We start from the raw sequence: 18,784 nt of genomic DNA, 5'->3' as shown, positions 1-18,784 counted from the left end.
GATATTTAACATTTCAGTTTGACTTAAATGACACTTGGTTGTCCAGAGAAGTGCAGAGAGAGTTGAGTGTGTATCCCTCTGAGGAAGAACAGGCAAAATATTAGGGAGTTCCTGACCAGGCCTAGGCCAAAGTCCGCCCCAGAGGTACATCGTATCAGCTCTCTGTGAAGGAACCTGACTCCACTGTCATGAGGTTAAGTGCCAAGTAACAAACAAATAAACAAACAATGGCTCTGCTGCAACAACAAGCACTTCTCCCACGTATACGGCTCAAGCCCGGGGCTGAGGAAGTGTCGAGAACTGAAAGTCTGAGGGATGGAAACGGAGGTAAATTGCGCATTGCTGTTGTTTAAATGAAAAACGAAAATACCATCAATACTGTATACGGTTGTAACTTTCTGTACAGGTAGATATAAGGTGGTTCTAAAGCTAGGACCCACTGCATGGAGCAGAGGGATTACTGAGTGTGGAGGTGATAATGGTGTGCTGAAATTCACATGAAATGAGAAGTGGGGGAGGCTAGAGAGGGACGAAAGGAGCTCAGAGGCCGGCGAACGCGACAAAGATATGGCATCACTTCAAAAGCACTTTGCTCTGATCACACAACAGTTCCCCATGGCATCGCCTTGGATGAGATGAGACCATCCATTCACATTCCAGCCATCCAGGTTTCATAATTTGTTGTGATCGCCTAGAAGTTTGTGACGAAGGCCAAATGTTTGAAATAGAACAGTGAATTTTTTTTTCTGCACCTATCCAAAGCCTTTCAGAACATCGAGTGATGCTCGTGTAGCGTAAAGCTGGTGCAAGGCTGACGCAACAACAGTCCAAAACATAGCGTCTTTGTGCCCAAGGCTGCTTTTCTCCGTGGGCAGAAAGAACTGCGCAGATTGTCCATATCAAGCTCTCCCAGCTCATCCCAACTCCGATCAATCAATACATTTACTGAAGGGCTGATTGCTGGACTAATGTAGTGTCCTTCCCCGGTGTTACACAGTGCTAATAGAGTAAGACATGGTTTCATTTGTTGGATTTGGGCAGAGACCTGAGTTGAGCACACTTGCAGTCTTGTTAGTCCCACCTCTGAGTCCTATTCCGAAAGCTTACACTTCAAATCAGCTAGTGCAGGACCTGACTTTGTCCTGGACCAGCTGAATCGGACAGGAACAGAGGAGTCCCCCCCCCCCCCCCCTCCATCCCTCCCCTAAGTTAAGTCCTGAAAGACAGAGGGCTCCGGTCCGAGTCTAGGGTCGGACCAGGCGGCCCGAGGCTCTTCGACAAGTCCAAGACACGATTGTCCCGATCACGACTCTGAGTGTCCAATTATGACATCACCACCATTTAGAATACACCTGCGGGTGTTTTAGACCTGATCATCTCCGCTTTGTTTGTCAAGATTAGAAAAAGCAAAAACCAAAACAATGGCTCAATACATCTCTTTTATCCTCAGTCCGTCCTCAATTCAGTCCACCGTTGTCACTCATTTTGTCTCATGAATTGTCATATATATATTTCTTATTTATATATTTTTACAAGGTATAAAACAGACCCATAGACATAATGAATTCTTTTGTTTTTTTTCTCGAAACACGTCAAAGGGAGCCGAGGAGAGAGGGGAGGGAGGGAGGGAGAGGCGCTCCTGGCCCCGCGCCTGGCGTTTCTCCGTCCAACGTTGTCACGTGTGTCTGTCTTGCTGGGGAGGGGGTTCAAAGGACCCCGCTCCCCTATAGCCAGGGCCGGTGGAGGATGTGGGAGGGGTGGCGGGACAGGAGGGGGGGAAGAGGGCTTAACCCTGTCCACCATTATGTCATTTGATGGGGCGCCTCTAGCATCTCCATGAGGAAGGTGTCGATGGGCGTGTCGCCGATGAGCTTGAAGAAGAACAAGTGCTCCAGACACTTCAGGCCAATGGAGCGCAGCGCTGGTAACCGCAGCAACAGCTTCGCAAACCTGCCACAACAGAAGACAAATGGAAAACGTCAACATTATACATGACAGGTGGATGAGGATGACATGAAAAAGAAAATCTTAGTACACACTGCATCACTGATTTCAACAATATAGTTCGGACAAATGAAAGAGCGAGTTTTGCACACTTTATTTAAGGCTCTATTCAGTTGGCGATGACATGCAAAATTTTGTGTTTAACTTTTCTCAACTTTAGGCAGTGCTCTGCTCTGCCTAAAATGAAGTGAGGTGCAAGATGTTTTCCAAAGCGGGTTCTTATCCATCTTGAAGCTGCACCCCATGCCTTACACCCTCAAAATAAATTGTTTAACTGTCACACACTGCCATTTAATCAAGAGCTCAACTGTAAATAAGTAAAAAATTATGTTTTCAATCCAATAAATCACTATATAAATAAACATTGAACACAGTGTTTCAACGGGAGCTGCCAAAATGCAATCACAGACTCGGCTCTTAAAGAAATCATTTTTTAAGCTTCATTTCTTTTGGACCTTTTCTGACATTCAAATGTTTTTCCCAAAACTACGTAATGCATCTGTGTAGCGTGTCAATTCAGTAAAAAGGAAAAATGATAAGAGGCCTATTACGTGAAAAACACCTAACAATTTACATGCTGACTGGTGAGCACATGGTGAAAACAGATGTGAATGAAAGATTATGAAAAATGATCTTCCATCCAGCTCTTTCCATCATGTCTTGTTTAAATTGTATCCGTTTCTTGTTATTTCAGTGTACGATAAATAAAACCAAAATGCCTTGTGAAGAGAAACCTTGTGTAAAGAGACAGCGAGCAAAAAAATGCACATAGCCTTCACTGCAGAGGATTGTGGCCGTACCTGCCAGGCTGCTCGGGGTACTTCTGTTTGCAGTAGGCCTCCAGAGAGGCGTACACTTTCTCTCTCAGAGCCTCTACCTCACCTGGGTTGGACAGACCTTTAGAGTCTGCGGAGACACATACAGAAATAATAAAATAATAATAAATGATGAATAATAAATAATAACAACAGCAACAACAATAATACTATGCTGCATTCTACAAAATCCCTCCTATAATACAAATACTGCCTGGATGAGGGAGTATGCTGGTATTTTTAACCTTTATTTATACATTTAGCCAGGGAAGCTGTTTGATGAACATGCATCCTCTTTTTCAGCATTTCCCTTCTTCACACTCATACAGTTATAAATATTCAGCTGCCTATACAACCGTAGTCTTCTACTGTTGGCCACTGAGCAACCAGCCACTAACGTAAATTAATTTATGATGGAGGGGGGAGCGTTACCTGCTTACAAGTTGAGCTTCAACCCCATGGGCAAATACTGGTCAGTGCAACTTGGACTCTAATTTCCTTGCTACAATAATTTTGAGGTCATTCAAGGGCGCATTTTTCATTAACAAAACAAACGCGTAATTGATTAACATTTCTGATTAACAAAGCAACGCACAATTGATTAACAATGACTGAACATTTGTTGTTAATGGGTTTACTAAATAGCACAGTGTGGGAAAGGACGGAGGGCCTTTTTCACCCCCCTCCCCTCCCCTCCCCCCTAGTGCCTCAGTTAGACCAGCCTAGTGAACCTCTAATTAACAAGGAATCAGACCGAGAAGTGAACCTGCATGAGGATTGAACACAATGTGGAGCACAGAGGATCAGTGTGTCCAGGGGGTACGAGCCTGAGGGATGATGGGATGCTCCCACACTGCTCTTGATCCTTTACACTCCTTCATTAAAAGAGTAGACCTGGGTCACTTTACATCGTTTGTTGTATTATATATTAGATGCTAGGTGGATGGGGTTTGCACACAGGACAGCACCGTGAAATGAGAGTTTACATAGTCATAGTCAGAGGGAAGAAACGGACCTCAGCTACAAAGCTGGCTGTGATAGGCTTTTTACAGGCAAAATAAATGCCATACAAATTGCATTTGTAATTCATAGATGGAAAACAAAGAATTAATTGATTTACTTTTATTTTAATCTTTCTGTTAACCTTTTACATAAGCACATGCTTTCATCTTGTGCTTTCTATCTCAGTAATGTGTAACTGTTTTTATAACCTTACCACTTGGCTCAATTTTATATAAGTTCTATTTAATTACAGCTCTGTGAGGCGCTTTGAACAGCTTTTGTATGAAGTGTGATAAAGATGGAGGTTGATTGATTGATTGATTGACTGATCATTTTCCTGACAATTTACTGATTGACTATCAGTAAGCGAACCTGAGGAAGCAACAAGCGAAACACGTTGTTCGCTCCTTTTCTAAGCCTATTTTGCAAATGCTATAAGAAAAATGAAGATGCGATTATATTGTCAGCAAAGCCTCACAGTGTCCGGTTGGATAATTTCTTTATATGATCGATTGACTAGGTCTATTGGTTCCAAATTGAAAGCTGAAGTGTGTTACCTGGGTTGAATAGGACGATTGCTCGAAGGCACCCCAGTTCTGTCTTGTCCATCTGCATGTCCCTCATCTTGGACACCAGTTCTGTGAGCACTCTGAGCACAAAACAAAAAAAAAAAAAAAAAAGTCAGATATCTGGCTTATTCAATATCATACTTGGATCACATGGCATTTGCAAATACTTTTTAGAGTTTGTTTTATCCTGCTTGGCTACCAGATTACTTTTGTGTCACATCAGACAACATAATGACTGCCAGAAATTTTAGATCACGGGAAACAATTTGAGTCGATTTACTACATTTTTCTGATCGACTTACAAGACTTCATCTGCTTTATCTATATCCAGTAAACCCCACCCATCTGTTACTCCAAATAGAATAAAACACTAAAAATGAATTGCAAATACAAGTCTATTCAAAATACAAAAAAAGACACACACAAGGCTATTCACAGCCCACATAGGCACACTTAAATCACTGGAAAAGTTTACAACACTGCAGAGTAATTATATTTAGTAGATGGTTTTCAAAAAAGGAAACCCACGAAAGCCACAGAGTAAACATGATCTGTAATCTAACACCGACACTCCCACCATCTGCGTGTGACATCACTGGTGGGAGTGTCAGCATGTGGAGTCATTCGAACTTCTCACCCCTCTTTGACTCGGTCACGCCCTCTGCCTGACGCTCTTTTTCCCTCTCACTCGCTCTCTCTCAGTTTCCTTCTCTCTCTCTCTCTCTCTCAGAGAGCAAAGTCAATTGTGGCTCTTAGCTCATCCTAATTCAATTTGCTCTGAGGAACAACAGCGGTAAAAAAAAAAAAAAGACTCAAGTGTTTAAGTTAATCAGCCTCTTCATTTGTATGGTTGCAGGAGAGAGGAGTAGATAAAGAAACATTATCAGTGCTCTGTATCTTAATGCTCGCCACAGTTAATGCAGAGCTGTAATACATCCTTTGGAAGTGAACTTGCACTACGCTAATGAGTGAGCACAAAGACTTTTGGTGACCAGAGGGGCAGAGACACAAGAAAGAGAGAGAGAGAGAGAAAAGAGGGAGAGAAGGAGAGAGGGAGAGAGGGAAAGAAGACGAGCGGATGAAAGTGGCTTTGGCCTTTGGAGTGCTACCACAGTCAGCACAGTCTAGATATGGAAACCTCTGTTAATATGGGTTTGATGACAACACCTCTCAGCACCAACTATCTCTCATACTGATCTCTGCTTCTGCAGGAGCGCACACACACACACACACACACACACAAATACAGACACACACACTGTAACTATTATACTACTTTTCCAAATTGTGTGTGCGTTTTATTTTTTTCAAATGTTTCATGCTTTCCGAGTCATTAACATCAGCTGGAGGAGTGATACAGCTGAGCAGACAGTGCAGACTCCAGTGAGGCTTCTGTCTGTCAGACAGCTTGCTGCCCTGGAATGTCAATAACACACCTTCCAGGGAGCAGCAGGATCACGGCAGTGCATCCTGCAGCTCAAAGACTGATTCCATTGTGTGCATGAATTTTCTGGGACCTCTGCTGCATATAGGTGTACATATTTAATGATTATTGGTGTCAATCAATAAGCACACCTGTGACTTAAAGTCTAGGTGTACAATTTCCTCCTCTCTCTCTCTCTCTCTCTCTCTCTCTCTCTCTCATTAAATATATATACTGTATATATATAGATGTGTATATATGTATATAGACAGATAGATAGATAGATATTTAGAGAGAGACAAAGAGAGAAGGAAATCATAGAGAGAAAGAAGGAAAGCACCTAGACTGTGCGTGTGTCTATATATATCTATCTCTATCTCTCTTTGTCTCTGTCTCTCTCCATATATATGTATGAATATATATATATATATATAGATAGATAGATAGATAGAAATCGTACACCTAGACTTTAAGTGACACAAACAAATGTTATGCAAATGAAAGAAATGTTTTACAGAAAGGCAGAACCTAAATGTCATGTACTGTCAAAATTCCTATTATGACAATTGTTTCTTGCAGTTTAAATTTATAATCCTTTAAAATAAGGTGACTATTGGATCTATTAAGGCTTAGTGATATGGTGATGATGACCTGTCAAAGATGGCTCCCACTCCGGCACTGTGGGCGCTGTTGCGGTGCACATGCAGCCCGGTGGCCAACAGAATCCCGTCTTTGACCGCTATCGAACGGTGCGAAAATGATGCAATGAGGAGTTCATTCCAACCTGAGACAGAGACGGGGAGAGGGGATCGGGGAGAGTATGAAGAAAGACCGAGCAAATACCCAGTACAATAGTTCACATAGCATTTCAAGCAAAATGAAACTGACAACAAAGGGGAATTCCAATGAATCAATTAAGCTGCACGGTAAAAGCGTGCAGCTCTCTCAAGCGCAGGCATCAGGTTATTTACCAAGACATTTTGAATCATGCTTTCCAGAGAGACAAGCGTGTAAAAGGGATGAACTGCGCCTGCCATTGCAATAAAGACAACACTGTTGATGTGCCAAAGCAAGGGCTTGACACAGAGAGCACTGAAGACACAAGACGCTCCCTTTTGAGTGACAGGGCTCCTTTAACTGTTCTGCCTAGCAACACTCCCCTCTTCTCCCCGGAGTTGAGTTGGGTATGAGAGGGGCTGGGATGCTTTTATCTGTGATACAGCAGAACTAAAGCGGTTATTTATAGAAAACCTGAGAGGCGAGAAGAGAGGAGCTCTCCAGAATAACGTCTCTCTCTCTCCCTTTCTGAAGTCTCTCCATCACTGTGGTCTATGTGTGAAGGATAAGGAGTGATGGGAGGATTTTTTGAGGGTACGGGATGGGTGTGTAATAGCATTTTTTCCTCGAGGTGGATTTAGACTATAATGGTGTAATTTGGAGCGACAGGCAGGCAACAAGGGCAATGTGTTGGGAGAACCCAAAAGACCCCCTTGCATGTGATGATAGTGAATGCAACAGAAGTGACAGATGATTCACTCTCTGTTATCTGCTGCTGATTCTATGATCCTTTAGCTTCAGCTGTTTCACAGAAATACACACAATGTGCCGCTCTGACCTTGGTGGTCTCACACTGTCACATGACCTGGATAGTTATTTACGGTTATGACCTGATTTGGCTGGTTAATAGTCCATCCAAGCTCTATTTTGCTTAGATTTTTTTTCTATCTATCTATCTATCTATCTATCTATCTATCTATCTATCTATCTATATATATATATATATATATATATATATATACATACATACATACAGTGTATATATATATATATATATATATATATATATATATATATATATATATATATATATATATATGTTATTAAGATATTTTTGATTTGACAAATTCCAGTTGTGTTATTTCATAGTTTTGATGTCTTTACTATTATTCTAAAACATGAAAAAAAGTAAAAATAAAGAAAAATGCGTGTGTCCAAACTTTTGACTGGTAGTGTATAGTATGTATGTAAGTATGTAAGGATCTATCTATGTATCTTACTATTTATTCATATTATTCATTAGTCTAATGGAATGGTTTGGGAACACCTCTATAAAAGCTAGGCTCTGTGTGTTTGTTGGTTGGTTTGTGCGCTGTGTTTTTTCCTATGCTTTTTAAAAAAATGTTGAACTCCTGTAGGCTCTTTTGACCGACCTGCTCGTAGGAGGATGACCTGGTCGTCCAGCGGCAGCTCAGAGAAGTGGGGGATCCTCTTGGCCCACTCCACCAGGGTGAAGAGCTGCTTGTCAGCTGCCTGGCAGATATTCGTCACTGGGTCGTTGGGCTGCAGGGGAACACGGATAGACAGACAGACAGACACAAACACACACACACAAGAAATCCAATTAGCGAATAAGATGGATAAATGTCATAAAACTTGTGCGTGTGAGTGCGTGTGTGTGTTTGTGGCTGTGTGTGTGATTGCTACATATGTGTATTTTGGCTGAAAGCCTGGTGTCATGTTGAGCCACCCATCACCACTGGCACACTAGAAACTACAGTACAAACTGTCACATACACACACACTTACACACACACTACACTGTGAATGATATCCTCTGAAGAGGACCGAGTAGGAAGGCAAAACAAACAGTGATTCTGCCCCGGCTCAAGGAGGAAATACCTGCAGAGAGCTGCTGGTAAAAAATGACTTTCTCCAAGCCGGCTCTTTCCTCGGGGACCTTTTAGCCTACACACAAATCAGCCTTTTGGACGGCGAGTGGAGCTCAAGGGGCCCCTACTGACACTCTGCTGACACTCTGCAACAGAACAAGTGCTTAGGAGCTCAAGTGGGACTTCATTACTTGGCTGGACGGGGCCACCATTACCTCTGTAAAATTCAGCAAATGCACAAATGATGTGATTTCACAGAAACGCTTTACTGTGATGATGGTGTGACTGCACTCCTGACTGAATACAGAGACTGTTTTGGCCAATACTAAATGTTAACACAGTCATCACACTGTTGAGACTCCTGTCAGTCAAGTGATTCAACAGACAGAAGTTGAAGAGAAGTTTGTTCATTCTGTGTACAAAATAGGAACTTTGAATCTCTCCATGATATAAATGCTCCAGGTGGTTCAAGGAGAAAGCTACAATCCTTTATTGATTTCATCTCATGAGATCCACTTAAGTCATGAAGAGGAGATGAGGATGAAACAGAGGAGACAGGCTAAAGAAGGATTTTAAAACTTCTGAATGTGTCTAATATTTATTATATTTAAATAATATTTTTTACACTCAGTGCATATGCCAATAAAAAGCCTCTCTCAACCTTGGGTAAGCTTGAGTAAGTGTATTCTCAGTAGGGCTGAACAATTAATCGAAATTTTATCCAATTTTCAAATCGCAGGAGGCGCAATATTTGTCAAAATACCATTTTAAATTAAATATTGTCGTGCTGCAGAGATGTCCTGGCCTACACATCATATTCTACAGACTTAAGAAAACATCTTTGTTTGGTACAGATCCCCGCAAAAATCACACCATAATCATTTTAATACATTTTTCAATGGAAATGAGAATAATGATGTAAAAATTATCATTCCCTCTAATATCGCAAATTATATCGCAATTGCAATATCAGTCAAAATAATCGCAATTAGATATTTTTTCAAAATTGTTCAGCCCTACTTCTCAGCCATGTGGTGAGCGTTGAACATTTACTATTACAGTGTAATCAGACTATTTGTGTATTTAATATTCTAAATATTCATCAAAAATGTGACACTAATTAGTCACTAATCATCCCTGAGATTATAACACAATCAAACATATCTGGCAGCAAGTATCATTGTTTTCTCCTCCTCCCCAAGAATTTTTTCTATCTATACACTACCCGTCAAAAGTTTGGACACACCTGATTGAATGTACTATGTTTTTCATTATCTGCCAGACCACTCCATATGTTTTAAGACAATGACGTTTGATTCAAGGAAATTCTAGATTAAGTTGAGCTGCACTGACAGCAAGTGAAACTATATCACCCCATTTGCAGTTTTCTTGTTAAGATGCATTTTTTTTTTTTTTGCGTGCAATTGAAGTGTCAGTCAAAAGGACAGGCAGTCCTCAACTGTCCTGATACATCAGACTGAAAGGAAGCATTATTCTTTGACCCAGAGGGAGCTTACGAGCGGCGGTGGAATCCTAATGCAACTTGCACACGACTAACTCTAAAATGTAAATCCATCCGGGCAGGAAAAAAAAAAAAGATCCCAAACAATACTGTCAATCACAGAGGACTAATTTACCCCTGTCCCCGGAGTCCATATCCTTTCATGTGCGTGTCTGTAAACAAAGACTAAGAGAGAAAGTGCACACGCTTTTTGTGCATAATTTTACATCAAGTAAACATCCTTAAATTCTAAAGTATCCGTGTGTGAACTCGCACTCTGACAATAACAGTCAGAGCAACTTCTCCCTAACTTCCTTCTCCAAATCCCACCGATCAATGGTAAAAGCTCGGAGGATCCCAACATCAACTGCGGCTCTCAAGAGAAGATTAGCTCAAGATGAAGGAAAAAAAACATCCTTCCCCTCGTAGTCTCCTTTTAAAATACACAGGCCTAAGACTATAACCACTCCATCCATCCAATCCTCTCCCTCTCTCTCCCTCCCCATGGTGTGAAACTCACTCTGACTGCAGAGTATCAGAGATGGGGGCGCTTGAAATATGAAAAAGTTAACCAGACACAAAGCCTACACTGTTTTGAAAACTGAAAGTCGTTTTTTTTTTCTTCAGGGGGAGAAAAGAAAACAGGCATCTTATGAATATTTCAGCATCTGATCTCCGTGGGAGACGTGGACGACGCGGCTCAGTGCGACAGTTTCTGTGAGCTGCGCTTCTCTCAAAAACACATAAACAGATTCAGCTAATTCATTCCAAAGGGCAGCCCCAGCCAAAACAAAGGAAACCAAAAGGGGCTTCAGCCGCGCGCCACAGTTGAGCCACCCCCCCTCAAAAGAATACAAGTCCCAGAGTTCTCGTTAAACATGGCGAGGCTCATGAATGTTGTATGGGGCTATCTTAGCCATGTTTATACTGACCTGGTTTCTCTGCCTCTGTCTGTGGAGATGACAGGGGAGAGGAGCTTACGCTTTCCCGCAACAATCCTCCGGCATCACATTACTGTACTTACTGCACTTCAAGTCACAGCAACAGCGTTTAGGATGTCGGGGGGGGGGCCACAATGGAGGAGCCCCACCATGACCTGTGAGAGAATAGCATTAACCTAACGTCTAGGCTGTGTGACAGTGCGACAGTCCGCCAGGGACACACCTCACAGCGCAAACTTGCGAGAGGCACTTGCTCTTCTCTTACAGTGAAGATCCCCCTCCTCATCCAAGAGAATAACGGCCAGCTGATCGTTCTCTGAAAATGTGCGGCAGATGAGCGGGAGGAAGCACGGCGTCAAAGCAAAGGGAAACCGTCCCCCCGAGGTTGCAGAGTTAGGGAGAGAAGAAATTGTAAGTGACTGGATTTTAGCAGAGAGCCCCCTTTGAGCAGATCTTTTTAATGCCTGCCACAAACAACACTGTCTTCGTTCCCAGGCAAATCAAAGGCTCTTTTAGCCGTGCATGTTCCGCAGCCACGGTCGGCCATCCCGGCAGCTTAGAGAAATGCCAGGCTTGCATACTGTCCCATGAAATTTTCATCACTTGTGGAGGGGAGACGAAAGATTTGCCTTTCAATTTTTCATTATTCTGCTTGAACCACACTATGCTAGCGTGACAACAAAGAGAAATTGGGTACTCATACGGATCAGTATGGAAATGAATTACTCAGTGTCACACTTTTTTAGATTAAAAAAAAACACGTCTTCATATTTTAGAGTGTGGGATGATTCATCAGCTAAGTATCATGTAAATAATATTAACGCTTCCTGCCTTTAAGTTAAAGAAAAGATAAGAGATTGAATGTATGGCACAATCGGCACTGAGAATTAAGAGAAAGAAAGCGAGAAAGAGAGGAAGACAGAGGGAGAGAGATGGATGGAGGAAAGGGAAAGAGAACCCCCCAGCGTGACTGAATGATAGCGTGTTCTCCTCTCCCCCTCCTCCTTGAAAGAAGGCCTTTCCTTGTCTGACTGAAGGTGCATTACTAACGCCTGTTTAACTCCTGTTCTAGGTCACCATGAGATAAACACACTTTATTCAGCTTGGCCAGACCCCGGCCATTAGACAGTGGCAGTGGCCTATTCATGGTGTGCACTCACGGCCCGGGCCCTGTGATTAATTATCCCACGGGGCAGTGCCTCTCAAAGGAGACCTCACAGGGGGGAGGCAGGGGGACGAGACTCGGACAAGAGGGGAGTCGTCATGGCCAGGACGGCCCGCATGACATGGGGACACATTCCGATAGTCTCCCAACACCCCGGGCCCCGCTTCAGTTAAAGATACAGATATGGGGTTCATGATACGATGTAATAAATAAAAGTTCACGATGTAATAAATAAAAGTTCAATGACAACATGCAGAATTATTTCTGAGCCACAAATCTTTCTATAAGTGGCATTGGCTTGCTAGAATTTAAACAACAATTTAAAAATGCCATTACAAAGTGTAAATAATATAATTTCGATGGAGAGCTTGTGGAATTGTGATGGGAACTAAAGCAGAATAAAATGTAGGTAATATCGCGATTCATTTTCCTGCTTTACGATACGTATTGCCACATTTTTTGTACCGCAATATATTTCAATATATCGTCCCATCCCTAAACAATAGCATCAGGACCTACCAAAGGATTAGTGAGACAAATAACAAAGAGAAACCGTGTATCAATGCTGTTTTCTTCTCCTCTGTAGTCCCTTGAAATGCCCCCTACTGGTGTCAGGCAGGCACTGAGTGGTGCCGGGCCCCGCCGTGCCCGAGCCCAAACACATTCAGTGCATTAGTGTGTCTGAGCTGCCAGCCGCTCCCGTGTCACTCCCCACTCCTTCTCCCTCTCCCTAATGTCAACGCTCATCTCCTACGTTTCCATCTGGCCCCCAAAATAGCTCCCATTTACTCACATAACAGCCTTCACATTTCTACCTTTACTTCACAGGACATTTCCCTCCCCTAAAGCAGATGAATCCCAGAAGAAGCACTCACTCACTCACCTCCCTCCCTTCCTTTCACCATCCCCTCCCTCCCTTCCTTCCCTCCCTCCCTCCTTCCTGCCTCCTTTAGTAGGCTGCTGCACAACTCTGTTTCTCATGTTCCAGCAGAATTCCTGAGAAAGCTCAGGCTTTGTGGGATGCTTTCAGGAACAGTCTGCCTGTTGCATTATTCATCATTCTTAGTCTCCTCTGTGTCAAAGACAGCCCACAGTGCCCAGCTGATACTGAGGGGATGGATGAGGAAACCCACAGCTGATGGGTGAGCGAAGAAGTTGATGCGAGGCGAACAGGTGAACCAGCACGCCGGACCACTAGTTGTCACCTTCAAAGGGACTAAGAGAGGGAGGATAAGCAGTATCCGGACTAGACACTCATTTCCGTCCCCTACCAGCAGGTGGCAGGGTGTTGTTAAACTTCCCGCCAGTCAGCTGTAGACTCCACTCCAAAAACAACCAGAAGCTAGCTTTATTTAATGAGTAAACAGAGACAACAATCTCATTTCCCCTTTTCGCTGCAGAGGCTTCTTAACAAGGAAGTGCTTGTAAAAGACTAATTCGGAGGCGTCCGTGCACGTCAGCCTATATCAATCTGATAGGGCCATAGGGACATGATGGGGAGATTAGAAAGATGGATGATAAAGGGGAGGATAAAGGAGAGAAAAATGTGAGAAAACAGATACTCCATGGTATCTCTCCCCATTACCTCACTGACACATTTCAGAGACTGTTACACACAGGAAAACTGTGTAATGAAAACGTCCACATTCATCAGAAAATGGCACGAGTACAGTGAATGCACGCAGTACAGCCAGTTATTAACATTTTATGCAAAGGGCAACTGTTTTATTGTAATGTTAAAGTATTTCACTCCATGTCTGTGGTTTTCACCTGTGATTTTTGGCCACAGCAGTTCCAGAAAATCCCCCCAAATGGATGCAATGCTACCATAGGGTGAGAATGGAGAATAGTAACCATTTTGTTAAATAAATTTATGGATAAAACTGAAGGAAGACTTGTTCCCCATCAGCCCCTGGCTAAATCCAAAACAAATCACCCACTCTGCGCATGTGTTTGTGTACGTGGGTGCACATATTATGCATGAATTTGTGCATACAATGATTACATGTCGTACAGTAACACAGTATGGGAGTGTTTGCTTGGGAGAAGTGTAAAAACAATATAAACTTTTTAGGGCTGTCACCAACTCACCGAATTGGACGGCACGCCAAGATTGGTCTCGATGTAGGTCTCGGTTTTGGGTTCCACCGCCTGCTCAGCCTCCAGAATCTTCTCCACGGGCATGTCCTCGTTGGCGCTGCTGGTCGACTCCACCTCGTTCTCATTCTTGTCCTTGGCTCGCTGGCGCTCCTCCTGAACGGCTGCATGTAACAAAACTGGTTCCGGTCACTACTGCTGCTCGCATAGTGTCAGCATGTGAGTTCATGAGCTCTGGTGTGTTAAGAGGAGGGTTCAGGGTTTTTAGAAGCCCGTCTTATTGATTACTAAGCAAGCTTCTACCCAGGGGGCTCAAAAGTTGATGTTTCTGGGAAAGTGGCTCTCCTGTTATCAGTCAATGGGGTATGAAACCTTTAGTCTAAAGATTAAATGCAAATGAAGTCTATTGCTTATGCCTACACTACACAGCATATTTAACATCTGTGTATCCGAACTTGTTGCGGCCCAGTTGTAGCACGGCATTTTAAGCTGCTACACCAGTTTGTGGTTTGATTTTACCTATGAGTAAGTGAACAAAATGATGTAGTTTTTCTTATTTTTCCATGAACAAACGTTGCAAACTTTGAAGCTGTTTTTTTTTTGTTGAATGTTTTGACATGGTAACAAATGACTATACTAGGGCTGCAACTAACAATTATTTTCATTACCGATTAATCTGTTATTTTTTCGATTCGAGTCATTTAGTGTAAAAAATGACAAATTATAAGTTATAAGCCCATTATAAGTTACCAAAGCCCAAAGTGATGTCTTAATGCTTACTTAGTCTGACCAGCAGCCAAAGCAAAAAACTTTAAAGTATTCATTTTATAACATGAAACAGAGAAACGCAAAGAAATCTTAGCAATTGTGAAGCTGTAACCAGCAAATATTTGGTATTTTTACTTGACTAAAATGATTAATCGATTATCAAAATTGGCATTGTAACAGCTGTGGAAATAGGTAGAATAGCTTGCAATGGTGAGCCTTCTCTTTAAGTAAGTGCTTGAGTTCTTGCTGGTGTGTGTGTGTGTGTGTGTGTGTGTGTGTGTGTGTGTGTGTGTGTGTGTGTGTGTGTGTGTGTGAACAAATCCCGCAAACACAGGTACACATCAGTAGAACATTCTATATAAAATGTGCACTTGTTTGTACGTGCACACACCTGTACATATGTGAGTGCATGCCTGTGAGTGTTTGTTTGCTTACCCGTGAGAGTGTGTGCATGTGTGAGTGTCTGTCCCAGTGTGTGTCTCTGCAAGCATGTGAATAGTGCATGACACAGTATGTATTATGCCAGTAAACATATCCAAGAGAGTTGAATCATCAATAATTGCTTCGGCAGTGGGGATGGAATACATTTAGGACCTTAGACCTACATTATGCACAACATAGCAGTGTGGAAATGTTCAAGGACTTCTCTCAGCTTCCTTATCAAAGAGATGTGTTTTTCATTTTCGAGTACAATGACAAACAGCCGGCTCCTTTTATACACAAATCATTTATAGACGCATAAATAATGTATGGACTGTCACTCCTCATTTACGCCAGGCCTGGTCGCCAGATACTCTGTGTGACAGAATAGCTCTGAAAGAGCCTGAACATAGATCAATGGAGACTTTGTCTAGTAGGCTTTTTTTCCATATTGTGTAAATAAATGTCTGGTTGAAGCAAAACCTTGTTGGTTCTGTCATCTGATTGGCTTGGCGAGGAGACAGAGGAAATGGTTTGTGTGCTGAGCAGACACCGAGGCTCACTGTGGCCAAGGCAACAGAAACCGCACCTCCACCCTCAAGAGAGGATGGAGAAGATACATGAGTGTGTGTGTGTGTGAGAGTGTGTGTGTGTATGTGTGTGTGAGTGTGAGTGTGTGTGTGAGTGTGCACAGGCAGGAGTTTATGTGTGTTGTCTTTTCAAAAGGCTATAATTCAATTCACCACAGAAAAAATACTGTGGCTTTTTAAAAGTTTGTCTTCCACTCCATTAATAAAAAGTTTGGTTGTATTGTAAAGAATTACTGTATGATAAAGGGGCTTTTGAGAATCAATGTCTGCATACAAACCTACCTACACATACAGTATATACACACCTGGAGAACCCACATGCACACACACACACACACACACACACACACACACACACACACACAGAGTTTGCAAGATGATCTTTTTTTCCCGTTTCCCTTCTCCTGTTTCTATTCCAAGTTCTGAATCACAGAGGTCGTGGCGGTGGGGGGGAGGGGGAGCGGGGGGTTGTTAGAGGAGGAGAGAGAAAGGGGCCCCACTTTAGAGGAACTGCTGTCTGGTGGTGGAGGTCAGCCCAAGGGTAGAATACTTGTGCTGGAGTCAGGGAGAGGTGAGGAGGGCTGAAATCATGTTAGCTTTATTTCCCCCCCCCCCTCCTCCTCCCCTGACTGGGAGAGCATAAATTCATTTAATCCTGTTTTTCTGCGGATTCGCTTAGCCTTTTGGGCTACTGCTGCCTTGTTCTCTACCACAGCCCTCGGGGTACAGGGGGAGGCTTAGGCAGCACTGAGTGAGGTGAAAGGCAGTAAATGATAATATCCTTGAACGGAGCGCAGAGCCCCACAATGATATAAATAAAAGCGAGAGAGGGGGGGACCGGTGAGGGGGAGAGGCCAAGTAAAGGTCAGGACAAATTGGTCCAGGAAAGAAAAGCCCCCAGAACATACCTATCCAAGACACACTTCTTTTCTACGGTTTTGATTTTTCTCCTGGATCTGACACCCTTCTCCTTTACAGAGAGGAGCTGTACATGCATGAGGGCAAACAAACACACACACACACACACACACACACACACACACACACAGACACTAGGGATGGGACAATACACCGAAATTCAATGTATCGCAATACAAGAAAGTGACAATATGTATTGTGGGGCAGAAATATGACTCGTGATATTAGCTACATTTTACTTGTTCATCACAATTTCACAAACTCTCCATCCAAATTATATTATTTACACTTTGTAATGACATTTTTAAATTGTTGTTTACATTCTAACAAGCCAATGCCATCGCTAGAGAGATTTGTGTCTCAGAAATTGTTGTTATTGATCTTGGTGGCTGTATCGAATTGTGAACCCCATATCGTGTATTGAATTATATCGTGAGACAAGCATATCGTCCCATCCCTAACACACACGCACACACACACACACACACACACACACACACACGCACACAAAACATACCTGGTCTCTTACTGTCATCATTGCTCTTCCGCTCTTCTGGCTATACGTTGCATTGTTAAGTATAGTCTATGTGTTCCGTATCTAACCATGGTGACCATAACAGTGAGAGGCAGTGAGTGACGTGTTGAATATGTGAAAGAGCGCTTAAGAGTGCTAAGAGTGCTAATATTCTTAACACCCTCGTGGAGTGTTAAAATTCACACCTCCCTGCCCCTTCTCTCTCACACACAACCCAACCCAACAACCCTTCCTTGTTTGCCTGGTGTCCAGCCCCCATGGATCCCAGTCTTTAGCACTTTCTGAATTTGCATGGCGATTCATAGCGGGTCTGGCCGCAAGCCTATCCATCGGCAGTTACTGTCAGACACACCTGATTGGATGGTTGATGTGGGCGGGACAAACCTAGGAAGGAATTGGATGATAACAAGCTACATTTAGCCATTTCGTCCTTAAAAAACGCATCCAAAATCATCCAATTCCTTTGCCGGCGCTGCCATCTTGGTAGTTGTTGTCTCGTTCTGTAATGGCATCATAAGGAGGTTTGTCCCGCCTACATTGACCATCCGATCAGGTATGTCGAACAGTATCTGTCCGAAATAAAATTCAAAACATTCAACAGCTTCCTTGTCCTGCCCACTCCGTAATCTGTCCTCAAAGGTAAAATCGGAAAAATCTTGATTACTGCCCTACGTTCACTGGAGAGATTTCTCAAGTAAATGCTCACTAACGGGAATCGTATCAAGATCTGAATGCTCAATCCCCACCTCGGTGGTTAGAGAGTGGTTAGTGCAGTGTCAAACGATTACCATCTCATTGTGTTTTTCAACAATGCCCGTCCTCTTGAGCCGTCCCGTTCATTGAGAGGGAATGAAGTGGAGGGGGGATGAGAGAGCGTGTGGACAGCCTCAGTATTATCATGCAATCCATTAAGAGGGAATGTGTGTGTGTGTGTGTGTGTGATTCTGCAATGAAACTCTTCACTCTTCATGTATACTTTATGTGTATTTGTGTGCGTATGTGTATACGCATCGGTACACATTTGCAGGAGAGGTTAAGCGGGACTTTATCCTCAACGTCATGTGCTGTACCTTCTCTCTTCATGCCCATGGCTAGACACTTCTGGTAGCGGCAGTACTGGCAGCGGTTCCTCTGCCGCTTATCAATGATACAGTCCTTGTTGTCGCGGCAGGTGTAGGTCAGGTCCTTGCGCACTGTCCTTTTGAAGAAACCTTTGCAGCCTTCGCAGCTGTACACCCCATAATGTTTACCTGAGGACAGAGAAGAGACGGGCTGTCAAATGCACTGTGGGAGAAATTGTTATCAGTGATAACTGTCACACACGGAATTGGTAACATTGCCGAATTAGCGCTTCAGGCAGCGGATCT

At 43.0% G+C, this 18,784-nt stretch overlaps 1 protein-coding gene across 2 annotated transcripts in view; it reads right to left on the bottom strand.

Moving 5' to 3' along the window:
* Positions 1-1,282: 1,282 nt before the first annotated feature.
* rxraa (retinoid X receptor, alpha a) overlaps positions 1,283-18,784 on the bottom strand; it is a 108,138-nt gene continuing 90,636 nt past the window's right edge. For both annotated transcript variants that reach the window (XM_078289409.1, XM_078289413.1), the window contains exons 5-11: positions 18,488-18,667; positions 14,181-14,350; positions 8,024-8,153; positions 6,465-6,597; positions 4,379-4,470; positions 2,805-2,910; positions 1,283-1,950 (exon numbers count right to left, since the gene is read on the bottom strand). In XM_078289409.1, coding sequence (XP_078145535.1) covers positions 1,803-1,950; positions 2,805-2,910; positions 4,379-4,470; positions 6,465-6,597; positions 8,024-8,153; positions 14,181-14,350; positions 18,488-18,667 — 959 coding nt within the window. In that variant the 3' untranslated portion in view covers positions 1,283-1,802. The remainder of the gene's footprint in view (positions 1,951-2,804; positions 2,911-4,378; positions 4,471-6,464; positions 6,598-8,023; positions 8,154-14,180; positions 14,351-18,487; positions 18,668-18,784) is intronic.

The sequence above is a fragment of the Centroberyx gerrardi genome, chromosome 2 (genome assembly GCF_048128805.1).
Source record: "Centroberyx gerrardi isolate f3 chromosome 2, fCenGer3.hap1.cur.20231027, whole genome shotgun sequence".
Classification (NCBI taxonomy): Eukaryota; Metazoa; Chordata; class Actinopteri; order Beryciformes; family Berycidae; genus Centroberyx; species Centroberyx gerrardi.
The sequence above is the reverse complement of the archived record's forward strand: the minus strand, read 5'-3'. Positions and strand labels throughout refer to the sequence as shown.